This window comes from Hyla sarda, chromosome 9 (assembly GCF_029499605.1).
Source record: "Hyla sarda isolate aHylSar1 chromosome 9, aHylSar1.hap1, whole genome shotgun sequence".
Taxonomy (NCBI): domain Eukaryota; kingdom Metazoa; phylum Chordata; class Amphibia; order Anura; family Hylidae; genus Hyla; species Hyla sarda.
The window spans coordinates 10,746,867-10,761,222 of NC_079197.1; the positions used below are offsets into that span (position 1 = coordinate 10,746,867).

General features: G+C 44.1%; 1 protein-coding gene across 18 annotated transcripts in view; it reads left to right on the forward strand.

Annotated features, from left to right (window-relative positions):
- ZNF618 (zinc finger protein 618) overlaps positions 1 to 14,356 on the forward strand; it is a 140,206-nt gene that overhangs the window by 103,119 nt on the left and 22,731 nt on the right. For 12 of the 18 annotated variants that reach the window (XM_056541215.1, XM_056541219.1, XM_056541216.1 and 9 more), the window contains 3 exons: positions 4,117 to 4,206; positions 8,879 to 8,956; positions 11,959 to 12,048. In XM_056541215.1, coding sequence (XP_056397190.1) covers positions 4,117 to 4,206; positions 8,879 to 8,956; positions 11,959 to 12,048 — 258 coding nt within the window. The other 6 variants (XM_056541229.1, XM_056541226.1, XM_056541227.1 and 3 more) reach the window with 6 other exon arrangements.

Consider the following 14,356-nt stretch of genomic DNA (forward strand, 5'->3'; position numbering starts at 1 on the left):
ATTTAAAACACATTGGTGTAAATTATAAATAAAAATGCATGAATGTGTACATCTAAACAATTTATGTGAGAATTATCAAAGATAATTCTTACCCCCTCCATTCATGTCTGTGGAAGGGGGGCGTGACGACCATAGACATGAATGGAGGGGGCGTGGCTTGACATCACAAGGGAGCGTGGCGTTAATCACGTCTCCTGTCCCGGAAACACAGAGGTTTCTGAGACTGGAGTAGCAGCCCGGTAGAGATGGTGGGTGCCACACGGAGATCGCGGGGGGCCCGGCGGTGGGCTCCCCGCGATCAGACATCTTATCCCCTCTCCTTTAGATAGGAGACAAGATGTCAATGTTCGGGAATAACCCTTTAAAGTCAATGAAATCAATAGGTTATTGGTGGGAATTCTGGGATCCATCTGATCCGCAGAATGGAGGCTGCTGCTGCTAGTTTTCCCTACGTATTCATGCTAGGTTCCCTTGTTCTAGAGATCAGTAGAGGTCCCATAGGTCAGACCCCACCAATGATAATATGGCAAATCCTAGTAACAACATGTGATGGGAAAACCTCTTAAACCTGTTCCATCACCACAACATAACTGTACATTGTGGTGTGGACTTACTTATACTTACTACTATACGTTCCTCTGGAAGGGGTTTAAAGGGGTACTCCTCTGCTAGACATCTTATCCCCTATCCAAAGGATAAGGGGATAAGATGTCTGATCTCGCGGGTCATGCTGCTGGGGCCCCCTGCGATCTCCTACAGCATCTGGCATTCTAAACAGCAGCGGCAGTGGTCGTGACATCACGGCCACGCCCCCTCAATTCATGTCTATGGGAGGGGCCGACCAGCAGACACCCCCCTCCCATAGACATGAATAGAGGGAGGTGTGACATCACGAGGGGGCTTGGCCATGATGTCACGCCTCCGAGCATTCTGAACAAAATGTTCAAAACGCTGGAGCACCGGAGTACCCCTTTAAGTGTCTGCATCAACTGGAGTACCCCTTTTAACTGTGTCTGCAGGTAACAGCTGTAATATACACCCAGGCTGGGATTGGAGATAGCGCTGATCCCGGCCATTCAACCACTTAAATGCCACATTCAATAAGGACTATTGCATCTAGTAGGTTAGACAGAAATGTGGGTCTATTACTTCTTCACAAAACAAGCTAATATTTTTTTTCAATAAAAATATTTGTTTTACAATAGCATAAAAACATACCCATAAGGTTATACATAACATAGAGAGGTTAACTTATTTAAAAAAAAGAAATTAATCAATAATGTACATGATTGAAGGAAATCTGTCTGCTGTATTTGCGGTAAGAGCTGCAGACCCCCTTGGTTAGCTGTCAGGGTATTAAAGGGGTACTACTCCACTGGCCATCGTTCAGAACATTCAGTTCCGAACGCTGTGTACGTGCTGCGGGGGTCGGCCGCGCCACCTTGTGACATCAGGTCACGCCCCCTCAATCCAAGTCTATGGGAGTGGGCGTGGTGGCCACCACGCCCCCTCCCATAGACTTGCATTGAGAGGGGGTGGCCTGACCCCAGCAGTGCACAAACAGTGTTCGGAACTAAATGTTCCGAATGCTGGTCAGTGGAATACCCCTTTAAGACAAACTCTACTTTTCCTGGAGCTGTGACCTATTATTATATAAATAAACCTTTTTACACTGCACATATTTTTAAAGAATTTTTCATTGGCTTTTCGTAATTTTTCATTTTAGTATCCATATTTTTATTCTTACCTCTAAGCCTAATACTAAGCCGTCACTTTCCAGCAGTCTCCTCCTTATCATCACAGACAGGATTGCAGTGTAAACTGACATATAGATAGGTGGGGGACAGAGCTTACACTCCACCCTTAAAGGGGTTATCCAGGAAAAAACATTTTTTTATATATCAACTGGCTCCAGGAAGTTAAACAGATTTGTAAATTACTTCCATTAAAAAATCTTAATCCTTTCAGTACTTATGAACTTCTGAAGTTGAGTTGTTCTTTTCTGTCTAAGTCCTCTCTGATGATACGTGTCTCGGGGAACCGCCCAGTTTAGAAGCAAATCCCCATAGCAAACCTCTTCTAAACTGGGCGGTTCCCAAGACACGTGTCATAAGAGAGCACTTAGACATAAAAGAACAACTCAACTTCAGAAGCTCATAAGTACTGAAAGGATTAAGATTTTTTAATAGAAGTAATTTACAAATCTGTTTAACTTCCTGGAGCCAGTTGATATATAAAAACAATTTTTTTTTCCTGGATAACCCCTTTTAACCCTCTGCAGAATGACCTCGGCACAGGTCACAAAGCATTCCCACTATACTCTCCTATCAAAGTCAATCTCCCCCCTACAGGCTATTGTCTATGTCCATGTGATTGCTGTAAAGCATGTTTCTAAATGCTGTTTACAGAACAGTAGCAAAATGGTAGCCTTGGTGGTTTGTAGGCTGTTGCTCGGCCTCTATCCCTCCTCTTGTTTTTGTGCACCTACTATTTGGACAAACCCCTATGACTGTAATAGGAAACCATTATCCGTTTGTCTGACCCCAGATGTCAATTCCATCAGTGTGTACATGGGTCCATGTACATGTCCCTACAGATGAGATCAGTATTTCCCAACCAGGATGCCCCCAGCTGTTGCAAAACTACAACTCCCAGCATGCCCGGACAGCCTTTGGCTGTCCGGGCATGCTGGGAGTTGTAGTTTTGCAACAGCTGGAGGCATTCTGGTTGGGAAACACTGGATTAGATGGCCGCCATTGTCAGGTCACCGGGTTAAAAGGTTTATATATAGGGCAGGGATATAGATGGTCATAACAGTAACCTGCAGAAATGCGCAAACCATTGTTAGTCTCCGCTCCCGACATGTCTGCTTCATGTCATCAATGTCTGCTCATACACATCCAGCCGACCACTATCCAATGTATTGTACCGCCACTCTCTCCTAGAACTATTATTTTAGAATCTCTCCACCCCCATCACCTGTCTGGGTATAGGTGAATGACAGTCAGTATGGCAGCCACTCGGAGCCATGTTGGTTGTCAAAAAAAATCCTTTTGCTTGTCAGGAAGCCATGTTGGTTGTCAGGGGAGAGCCATATTGGTTGTCAAGGAGCCATATTGGTTGTCAAGGAGCCATATTGGTTGTCAGGGGAGAGCCATATTGGTTGTCAAGGAGCCATATTGGTTGTCAAGGAGCCATATTGGTTGTCAAGGAGCCATATTGGTTGTCAGGGGAGAGCCATGTTGGTTTTCAAGGAGCCATATTGGTTGTCGAGGAGCCATATTGGTTGTCAGAGGAGCCATATTGGTTGTCAGAGGAGCCATATTGGTTGTCAGAGGAGCCATATTGGTTATCATGGAGCCATATTGGTTGTCAGAGGAGAGCCATGTTGGTTGTCATGGAGCCATATTGGTTTTCAAGGAGCCATATTGGTTGTCGAGGAGCCATATTGGTTGTCAGAGGAGCCATATTGGTTGTCGAGGAGCCACATTGGTTGTTTTTCCTCACACAGGACGGCAAATCAGTCTAGTTATGAATCAATCTTCCCCCCCAATACTTATTAGGAAGATTTGCCATTCAAGAGGCCCGAGAAGAGAGCGACTCAATGATATTTGTAATGGATATTGGGAGAGATTTATGAAAACCTGTCCAGAGGAAAAGTTGACCAGTTGCCCATAGCAACCAATCAGATCGCTTCTTTCATTTTTGAAAAGGCCTCTGGAAAGTGAAAGAAGCGATCTGATTGGTTGCTATGGGCAACTGGTCAACTTTTCCTCTGGGCGGGTCTTGATAAATCTCTCCCAATTATGTGGCCTCCCCCTGAGGGACGATGGACGGGCTGGGTGGGTTTGGCCATCTGGACTTGGTTTGTAAGGTCAATGACTATTTACCTCATAGCTGGACTGTGGGGTTTTATTTCTTTGATATTTTTGGTGTTTCTACTAAAATGTACCAGGCCGCCCCCCATTTTTTCCCTTTGCATAGTAGGGGGAGGGGTAGACCCCAATAGATCAGTGTGCTGCCATCCGCCTGTCACATGCTGTGTTGCCGTCCTGCTTGTCGTTGTCCAGTCATTCATCTGAACGTGCTAGCATATACATATTTTCATTCTTGCAGACAACTTTCGCTACACGTGCGACGTCTGTGGCAAAAAGTACAAATATTACAGCTGTTTCCAGGAGCACAGGGACTTGCATGCGGTGGACGGTAAGTATTCCGATCTCCATCTCTCAGAGGTAGGAACCCTGCGCTAGAGACTTGCCAAGAGGGTAGGGGACAGCACTTATGGGGAATGGCAGTGGTGAAGCCCGGCCCTTATTAAAGGGGTACTCCGGTGGAAAATATATATTTTTTTTAAATCAGCTGGCGCCAGAAAGGTTAAAGGGGTTATCCAGGAATTTTTTTTATTTTTATATATATATATATATATATATATATATATATATATATATATATATATATATCAACTGGCTCCAGAAAGTTAAACAGATTTGTATATTACTTCTATTAAAAAATCTTAATCCTTTCAGTACTTATGAGCTTCTGAAGTTAAGGTTGTTCTCTTATGTCTAAGTGCTCTCTGATGACTCGTGTCTCGGGAACCGCCCAGTTTAGAAGCAAATCCCCATAGCAAAACTTCTTCTAAACTGGGCGGTTCCCAAGACACGTGTCATCAGAGAGCACTTAGAAAAGAGCAACCTTAACTTCAGAAGCTCATAAGTACTGAAAGGATTAAGATTTTTTAATAAAAGTAATTTACATATCTGTTTAACTTTCTTGAGCCAGTTGATATATATATATATAAAAATTCCTGGATAACCCTTTTAACAGATTTGTAAATTACGTCTATTTAAAAATCTTAATCCTTCCAGTACTTATCAACAGCGGTATGCTGCAGAGGAAGTTGTATTTCTTTTCAGTCTGACCACAGTGCTCTCTGCTGACACCTCTGTCCATTTTAGGAACTGTCCAGAGCAGGAGAGGTTTTCTATGGGGATTTGCTCCTACTCTGGACAGTTCCTAAAATGGACAGAGGTGTCAGCAGAGAGCACTGTGGTCTAACTGAAAAGAATGCCAGAAAGAAATACAACTTCCTCTGCAGCATACGGCTGCTGATAAGTACTGGAAGGATTAATATTTATAAATAGAAGTCATTTACAAACCTGTTTACCTTTCCGGTGCCAGTTGATTTGAAAAAAAATTATTTCCCACCGGAGTACCCCTTTAATAAGGGCCGGGCTCGGGAAGAAGTGTCCACTGAGGACGCAGTAGGCTGATTTCATATGAGATACACCGTTTTGCAGCTGTATTTTTGTCCACAGGTCCCGGCCAAGAGGGGGCGGGGGGGGGGGGGGTTGATTTTTTTTTTTTGCCGCCCTAGGCACAGGCCCATGGGTACCTAGTGGCAAACATGGCCCTGCTTAGGAGGCTTCCATTTTAAAATACAACATCACTTTCCAAGTATTTTTTTTTCCCTTTTCTCAAAATGGCCGCAGCACTATAAATAGTGCCGCCTAGATGAGCCGCTTATCTCCCTTGCCGTTCCCACCCTCCTCCTCGCCTCCTTCAGGTTTTTTTTTTTGTAAGAGCACTTAAAACCAAATTGAAAATTAATAGAAAATGCGCGGTCGCTGCTCTTAGGCCCCTTTCTCTTAGCGCAGCGATATAGCGGGATTATTTATTTATTTTTTTGTTTTACAATTCATTCTGTGTGAAGGGGCGGGAATAAAGTCATTACTTTAGAAGCGGAACTTTTTATGCATTGTGGAATTGGAAATTTTGCTGCCACGTTACATTCCAATTCTCTGGTATTCTTGGAATATTGTTCTCTCGGTAGGTAGATTTAGCCAGTAGAAAATTCATTTTTATTTTTATGTTTTTTAAAATGATACCTATAGTTTCAGGGCAGTTAGGGGAACGGGTAAAAAGAAAAACATGATTTAAAAAATATATAAATAATATAAATAACATTTTATATATATATATATAAGTCCTGGGAAGGATGGGAGCCTCATTGCCTTGGCAGAACACACTAGACCAGTGTTTCCCAACCAGGGTGCCTCCAGCTGTTGCAAAACTACAACTCCCAGCTTGCCCGACAGCCAAAGGCTGTCCGGGCAAGCTGGGAGTTGTAGTTTTGCAACAGCTGGAGGCAGCCGGGTTGAAAAATGCTGCACTAGACCTATTATCTAGATAAAGTAGCTTTTTTTCTCAGCTCGCTTGACAATTTATTATTTAGATTTTTTTTTTAATTTTATTTATTTTTTATATTAATATATATATATATTTTACATGCATCCTTACATACCATGCTGTCATATTGCTCACATAGTGTGTGTACATACGTAGGGACTCACTTCTTCATCCGCCCTTGTTATCCCCTATCCCATATAGTGCTCTCTAGTACCTTTTAGACCAGTGTTTCCCAACCAGGGTGCCTCCAGCTGTTGCAAAACTACTACTCCCAGCATGCCTGGATAGCCTTTGTCTGTCCAGGCATTCTGGGGGTTGTAGTTTTGCAACATCTGGCGGCACCCTGGTTGGGAAACACTGCTTTAGACTTACAACACCTCACAACATTTTTGATTGTCATAGAGGGGATGCTTGTGATTTACTGTGTATAAGGTCCTTTATTTTTATTTAAAGGGGTACTCCGGTGGAATTTTTTTTAATTAATTTATTTTTTTTTTTAAATCAGCTGGTGCCAGAAAGTTAAACAGATTTGTAAATTACTTCTATAAAAAAAAAAAATCTTAATCCTTCCAGTTCTTATTAGCTGCTGAATACTACAGAGGAAATTCTTTTCTTTTTGGAATACAGAGCTCTCTGCTGACATCATGACCACAGTGCTCTCTGCTGACATCTCTGTCCATTTTAGGAACTGAACAGAGCAGCATATGTTTGCTATGGGGATTTTCTCCAACTCTGGACAGTTCTTAAAATGGACAGAGATGTCAGCAGAGAGCACTGTGCTCGTGATGTCAGCAGAGAGCTCTGCGTTCCAAAAAGAAAAGAATTTCCTCTGTAGTATTCAGCAGCTAATAAGTACTGGAAGGATTAAGATTTTTTTAAATTTACAAATCTGTTTAACTTTCTGGCACCAGTTGATTTAAAAAAAAAAAAAAAGTTTTCCACCGGAGTACCCCTTTAATACATATGCATACAAATCATTTTACAATACTTCCTTCCCCCGATCACAGAAATAAGAGTATAGAAAATGTGGTAAAGCGGTTATCTGGGCTGTTTATAGGTCACGACTTCCTGCACCCTCTGAAAATCAGCGAGGCGAATGAGCACTGCAGCTCCTGTCCTTGCAATTTCATAATGTTTTTTAGTAGTCACTTAACATTTTTATTGCTCAAACTTTTTAATTGGTTCGGCTTCTGTGTGTTCCGACCGATCCCGCGCTAATGTGCCAAACCTTTTATAGACATCTAAATTATTATAAAATTTAAATAAAAAAATTTAGCCAATAATTCAAAATCTATACATATAATAGATGCATTGCAATATCAGGATAGACCCTAAAAATAGAATCTCTACTGACATCTTGTGGTCATATGTAAAAGTGCATGTGGAAACACTAATGCCTCCTGTATGTGGTGGAGCGGTGTACATGGAGCCTGTATGGTGCATGCAGGATTTACGGTATGTCTACATGGTGCCATATTTTTTCCTAAAAGCCAACATTGCAGGAAACCCCCCAGTTTTGTATGAATAAAAAATGTATAATAATGCTGCGCATGAGCCCTGGGTGTGATATAACTAAGGGGTTATCCAGAATTAGAAAACGTAGGTACTTTCATCCAAAAAGCAGCGCCAATTATGTTCTGGTATTACAACTTACCTACATTAAAGGGGTACTCCGGTGGAAAACTTTTTATTTTTTATTTTTTTTAAATCAACTGGTGCCAGAAAGTAAAACAGATTTGTAAATTGCTTCTGTTAAAAAATCATAATCCTTCCAGTACTTATTAGCTGCTGAATACTACAGAGGAAATTATTTTCTTTTTTTTAACACAGAGCTCTCTGCTGACATCACCAGCACAGTGCTCTCTGCTGACACCTCTGTCCATTTTAGGAACTGTCCCGAGCAGCACATGTTTTCTATGGGGATTTTCTCCTACTCTGGACAGTTCTTAAAATGGACAGAGGTGTCAGCAGAGAGCACTGTGGTCGTGATGTCAGCAGAGAGCTCTGTGTTCCAAAAAGAAAATAATTTCCTCTGTAGTATTCAGCAGCTAATAAGTACTGGAAGGATTAAGATTTTGAATATATGTAATTTAAACATCGGTTTAACTTACTGGCACCAGTTGATTTAAAATAAAAAAATAAAAAGTTTTCCACCGGAGTACCCCTTTAACTTCAATGGAACTGAGTTGCAATACCGCACGAAACCTGAGGGCGACAATGGCGCTGTTTATAGAAAAAAAAAAAGCAGCTGTGTTTTTTTTTTCATTAACACTACAGAATGAGCTGCTGCAGTCATTGAGGTTATAGAACGGCTGCAACGTGGTTATATAAGCCTATTACCGCGCCAAAGATGGAGCTCCCTGCTAAAGGCAATATCTGGAATTAGAAAGAAAGTGTAACAGCGCCACTCTGACCCATGGGTCATGTCTGGTATTGAAGCTAGTGCTTACTTGTATGAGGATGAGCTGCAACATCAGTCCCAGCCCAGAGTGGCGCTATTTCGGGCAAATAAGTAGTCATGCCCTTATATATGCGACTCCTTTACTGTTCTGTAATAATCTGGAACAATCGGACTGATATTGTAAGCCATAGTCCAGTTAATTTTTTTTAATTAATATTATTTTCATATGACATCAACTTTTTTATTTTTTTATGGTTCTTTTTTTTTTTTTTTTTGCCTTTTTAGACACCTATATCCATATGATGGTAACGTCAGGGGACGCAAAGGAAGACGACCTAGATCCATGTGTCAAACTTGGTCCAAGTATGATTCACAGACGCGGGATATCTCTAGAATGTCTCGCCCTCTCCATCCTCATTGATACTTTATTTCTCATACTGTTCTCTTTAGTTTATTTTTAAGTTTATTTTTACTGTCTAGAGCAGTGGTCTTCAACCTGCAGACCTCCAGATGTTGCAAAAACTACAACTCCCAGCATGCCCGGACAGCCAACGGCTGTCCGGGCATGCTGGGAGTTGTAGTTTTTGCAACATCTGGAGGTCCGCAGGTTGGAGACCACTGGTCTATAGGATGTTTATTAGGGGGACGATTTGTGCCGTAGAGGATTTTTTTTGTTTGTTAAATCTGGTTCCAGCCTCTTGATTTTATTGGTCACTTAAAGGAGTGCTTAATTAATTAACCTAACTGCTGGGGCCCCCCGCGATCACCAGGACGGGACCCCGGCTCTCTCAGTGAGGAGCGCGTGTTGTCTATACCGTTAGACAGCATGCGCTCCATTAATTTCTATGGGAGCGCCGATAATGCCAGAGAGCTGTACTCTGGTCTTTTCGGTGCCCCCATAGAAATGAATGGGGGGGATCCCCAGCAGTAGGAACCTCCTCAATCAGATACTCACCCCCCTATCCATACTTGGCAATCTATTTTAGGCTATGTTCACACAACGGAATTTTTTGCTGGAAAGTCCGCCTGAAGAAAGTTGTGTCGTGTGAACATGGCCTAAGGCTGCATTCACATTTCATTTTGCAAATCCGGCAGGGGAATTTTACACGTGCCTCCTGCCGGACCCCCATTGATCGCCATACTAATGTCGACACATTTTCTGACCGCATCCGTTTTTCCGCTTTCAGTCCAGTGGATACTATTGGAAAAGGAGCCGACCGGAGACGCTATCTGCTGACTCCTGTCGACTTAGTGAACTCAATGGGGTCCGGCAGAAGGAGGTTTCAAAATTCTTCTCTTACGCGTCCACATGCCGGATTTGTAAAACGAGATGTGAATGCTCCATTATCAGGAGAAAGAGGCATCTTCCGTTTTTTCCTACCTGCTTCTATGTAATAGTTTTAGAATTCACCAAGGTTTTCAGAAAACTCATCTAGTGTACGGCCCTGTTCACACTATGGAATTTCCGTGCAGATTCCGCTTGCAGCGGCAGCCTCCCATTGGCTTCAGTGGAATTCTGCTGCTCAGTTCACATGTCTGAAGTTCCTTCATGGAACTTCTGACGAGAAATGTGATTCCATCGGAAGCCTGAAGTCCCGGGACGGTGCTGTAGGGAATGGGATGGCGCTTAATGTCCGTAGACAGATTCCAGTGGCGGCAGCGGAATTCCGTAGTATGAACGGGCTCAAGGAGGGGGGTGGATGCAGTTTGTGTGTCTGTTAGCCGGGACGGGGAAACTTCTGATTGGCTCAGAGCAAACAGCACAGATATGACATCACACCAGGAAGTGCCTGCCCAGTAAACACTTCAATATTTAACCTCATAAAAGATATATATATATATATGTGTGTGTGTGTGTGTGTGTATATATATATATATATCTTTTATGAGGTTACATTTTAAGAGGATGACCTTTTAGTGTATGACTAAGGCTTGGTGACAACAAGCCGAAACGCGTCACACGCATTTGTGTTCCTGTATGTTTTCCTGTGGATTCTAATTAAAAGTTCCTGCTCCCCGAGTCAAGCGCTGGACATTTTTCTCTTTTCTGCATCTTACATTTTAAGAGGTTATACATTTACTTAAAGAGGTTCTCCGGTGCTTAGACATCTTATCCCCTATCCAAAGGATAGGGGATAAGATGCCTGATCGCGGGAGTCCTGCAGCTGGGGACCCCCGGGATCTTGCACGTGGCACCCCGTTTGTAATAAGTCCCCAGAGCGTGTTGGCTCCGGGTCTGATTACCGACGACCACTGGGCCGGCGGCGTGTGACGTCACGCCTCCGCCCCTCAATGAAAGCATATGGGAGGGGGCGTGACAGCTGTCACACCCCCTCCCTTAGGCTTGCATTGCAGGGCGGAGGGTGACATCACACGCCGCCGGCCCCGTGGTCGTTGGTAATCAGACCCGGAGCCAACACGCTCTGGGAACTTATTACAAACGGGGTGCCACGTGCAAGATCCCGGGGGTCCCCAGCTGCAGGACTCCCGCGATCAGGCATCTTATCCCCTATCCTTTGGATAGGGGATAAGATGTCTAAGCACCGGAGAACCCCTTTAAATCTTTCTAGGTCATTTCAGACTCTTATTGTGTCCTAGTTTTGCCAACCTCCCAGGTCTGTAAAATGTTGGGAAATAGTTTTTCCTGGCAGGTGTGTGGTGGTTAAATATGTGGCACAGCCTGCATTCAATATTACAAAGCTGAATTACTCGGCCCGTTCCCCGACCTCGGACGGTTTCCCTAGTGCCCAGTCTCCTCCGCGGTCGACGTCTTCTTCACGATTTCTGGTGACATTCCATGTAGCTCATATATATATGCTGAGGTGGGGGGTTTCCTTTCCCAGAAGTAGTGAAGAAGCGGACCGTGATGAAGACCGGAGCTTGGGAAACCTGCATAGGCGGGTGAACGGGCCACGTAAGTATACCGCTCAATTTTCAATGCAGCCCCTGCCACATATTATAAAGCAACCCCTCTCGCTATTTTCTCACTTGTTTGTTGCTGTTTTTGCAGTGCTCCCAACCGGGGTGATTACAGCTGTTGCAAAACTACAACTCCCAGCATGCCCGGACAGCCTTCGGCTGTCCGGGCATGCTGGGAGTTGTAGTTTTGCAACAGCTGTAGGCACCCTGGTTGTGAAACACTTTGCATTTTTATTATTGTTATGTTTATGATTTATTATTATGATTGATTGTTATAATTATTATTATATAAGATACAACTGCACCAATGATTAGTCTTATCAGTTCTGATTGGTGACCACCTATATACAGTCATCGACAGATATTTATTTTTTAGAAAAATTCTTAAATTGTTTTCTCACTTCAGTGATTTGTCTCCCATTTTATTTTTATTTTTGCTTCTGTAGAAACCGGTAATTATATGTGTGAGTTCTGCGGCAAACAGTACAAATATTACACTCCGTACCAGGAGCATGTAGCTCTGCACACCCCGATCAGTGAGTATAATTATTAACCCAGTTCCCTTATGTAATGTGCAGGCGTGCCTGGAATCAGCTGCAGCTATAGAGGACAGATGAGCTATGGGTAAAAGATACTACAGTGATCCCCCGACTTATGATGGCCCCGACATATGATCATTTCAACATATGATGGCCTCTCAGAGCCCATCGTATGTTGAAGGCAGCCTCGACATATGATGCTGCTGTGTGTCGGGGCCATCGTACAAACAGCTATCTGACAGTGCTGACAACTTCAGCAAATGACAGATAGTTGTATAATGTCCCCGTGTGCCCCGTTCTGCCTCCTGTTACTCACATGCTGTCCTGCTAACTCATACAGGCTTCCACTGTAAGCTCCGTGTAAGCCCCCCCCCCCCCCCAGTGCAGCCATAGCCAATAGCCTGCAGCATCTTGCTGCAGGCATCCAATGAGCTGCTGGCTGCCCTCCCCTTCCTTTCCTATAGAGCTGTAGTTGGCAGGATGGTAATGGAGGACATTCTGTCCCCCCTGAAGGTATTTAAAGAACTGTACAGTACTGTATGCGATGTCACACATCAGATACAATACATATACACACTATACACCCCATACACCAATGTTTCCCTATCAGTGTGCCTCCAGCTGTTGCAAAACTATAACTCCCAGCATGCCCAGACAGTCAATGGCTGTACATGCATGCTGGGAGTTGTAGTTGTGCAACAGCTGGCGGCACCCTGGTTTGTTAAACACTCCCCATACACTCCCCATAAAATGGTCATCCCAGAACCAATTAGCAGTTTCCCATAGAGATATGTATTCAACATACAATGGTTCCAAGGCCCCAGAACCAATTACCATTTTTACATAGACATATGTACTCGACATATGATGGTTTCAACATATGATGGTTCTCCTGGAACCAATTAATATCATATGTTGAGGGACCACTGTATATCCAGATAACCCACCATCCCAATATTCTATTTATAGGTCCAGAACAGTGTTTCCCCAACCAGCGTATCCCCCAACTGCTGCAAAACTACAATTCCCAACATGCCCGGACAGCCGTTGGCTTAGAAAAACTGGTTTAGAATTTAGTGCTGTTTAATTTTCTAATCTGCCTAATATAATTCAATCTGTCTGCAGCCACCACTAGAGGTCACCGCAGAGCTCACTGCATACAGGAGCTGTATAATGTATTTGCAGCCACCACTAGGGGTCACTGAGGAGCTCACTGCATACAGCAGCTGTATAATGTATCTGCATCCACCACTAGGGGTCACTGAGGAGCTCCCTGCATACAGGAGCTGTATAATGTATCTGCAGCCACCACTAGGGGTCACCGCAGAGCTCACTGCATACAGGAGCTGTATAATGTATCTGCAGCCACCACTAGGGGTCACTGAGGAGCTCCCTGCATACAGGAGCTGTATAATGTATCTGCAGCCACCTCTAGGGATCACTGAGGAGCTGCCTGCATACAGGAGCTGTATAATGTATCTGCAGCCACCACTAGGGGTCACTGAGGAGCTCCCTGCATACAGGAGCTGTATAATGTATCTGCAGCCACCACTAGGGGTCACTGAGGAGCTCCCTGCATACAGGAGCTGTATAATGTATCTGCAGACACCACTAGGGGTCACTGAGGAGCTCACTGCATACAGGAGCTGTATAATGTATCTGCAGCCACCACTAGGGGTCACTGAGGAGCTCCCTGCATACAGCAGCTGTATAATGTATCTGCAGCCACCACTAGGGGTCACTGAGGAGCTCACTGCATACAGCAGCTGTATAATGTATCTGCAGCCACCACTAGGGGTCACTGAGGAGTTCCCTGCATACAGGAGCTGTATAATGTATCTGCAGCCACCACTAGGGGTCACTGAGGAGCTCACTGCATACAGCAGCTGTATAATGTATCTGCAGCCACCACTAGGGGTCACTGAGGAGCTCACTGCATACAGGAGCTGTATAATGTATCTGCAGCCACCACTAGGGGGTCACTGAGGAGCTCACTGTATACAGGAGCTGTATAATGTATCTACAGCCACCACTAGGGGTCACTGAGGAGCTCCCTGCATACAGGAGCTGTATAATGTATCTGCAGCCACCACTAGGGGTCACTGAGGAGCTCCCTGCATACAGGAGCTGTATAATGTATCTGCAGCCACCACTAGGGGTCACTGAGGAGCTCACTGCATACAGGAGCTGTATAATGTGTCTGCATCCACCACTAGGGGTCACTGAGGAGCTCACTGCATACAGGAGCTGTACAATGTGTCTGCAGCCACCACTAGGGGTCACTGAGGAGCTCACTGCATACAGG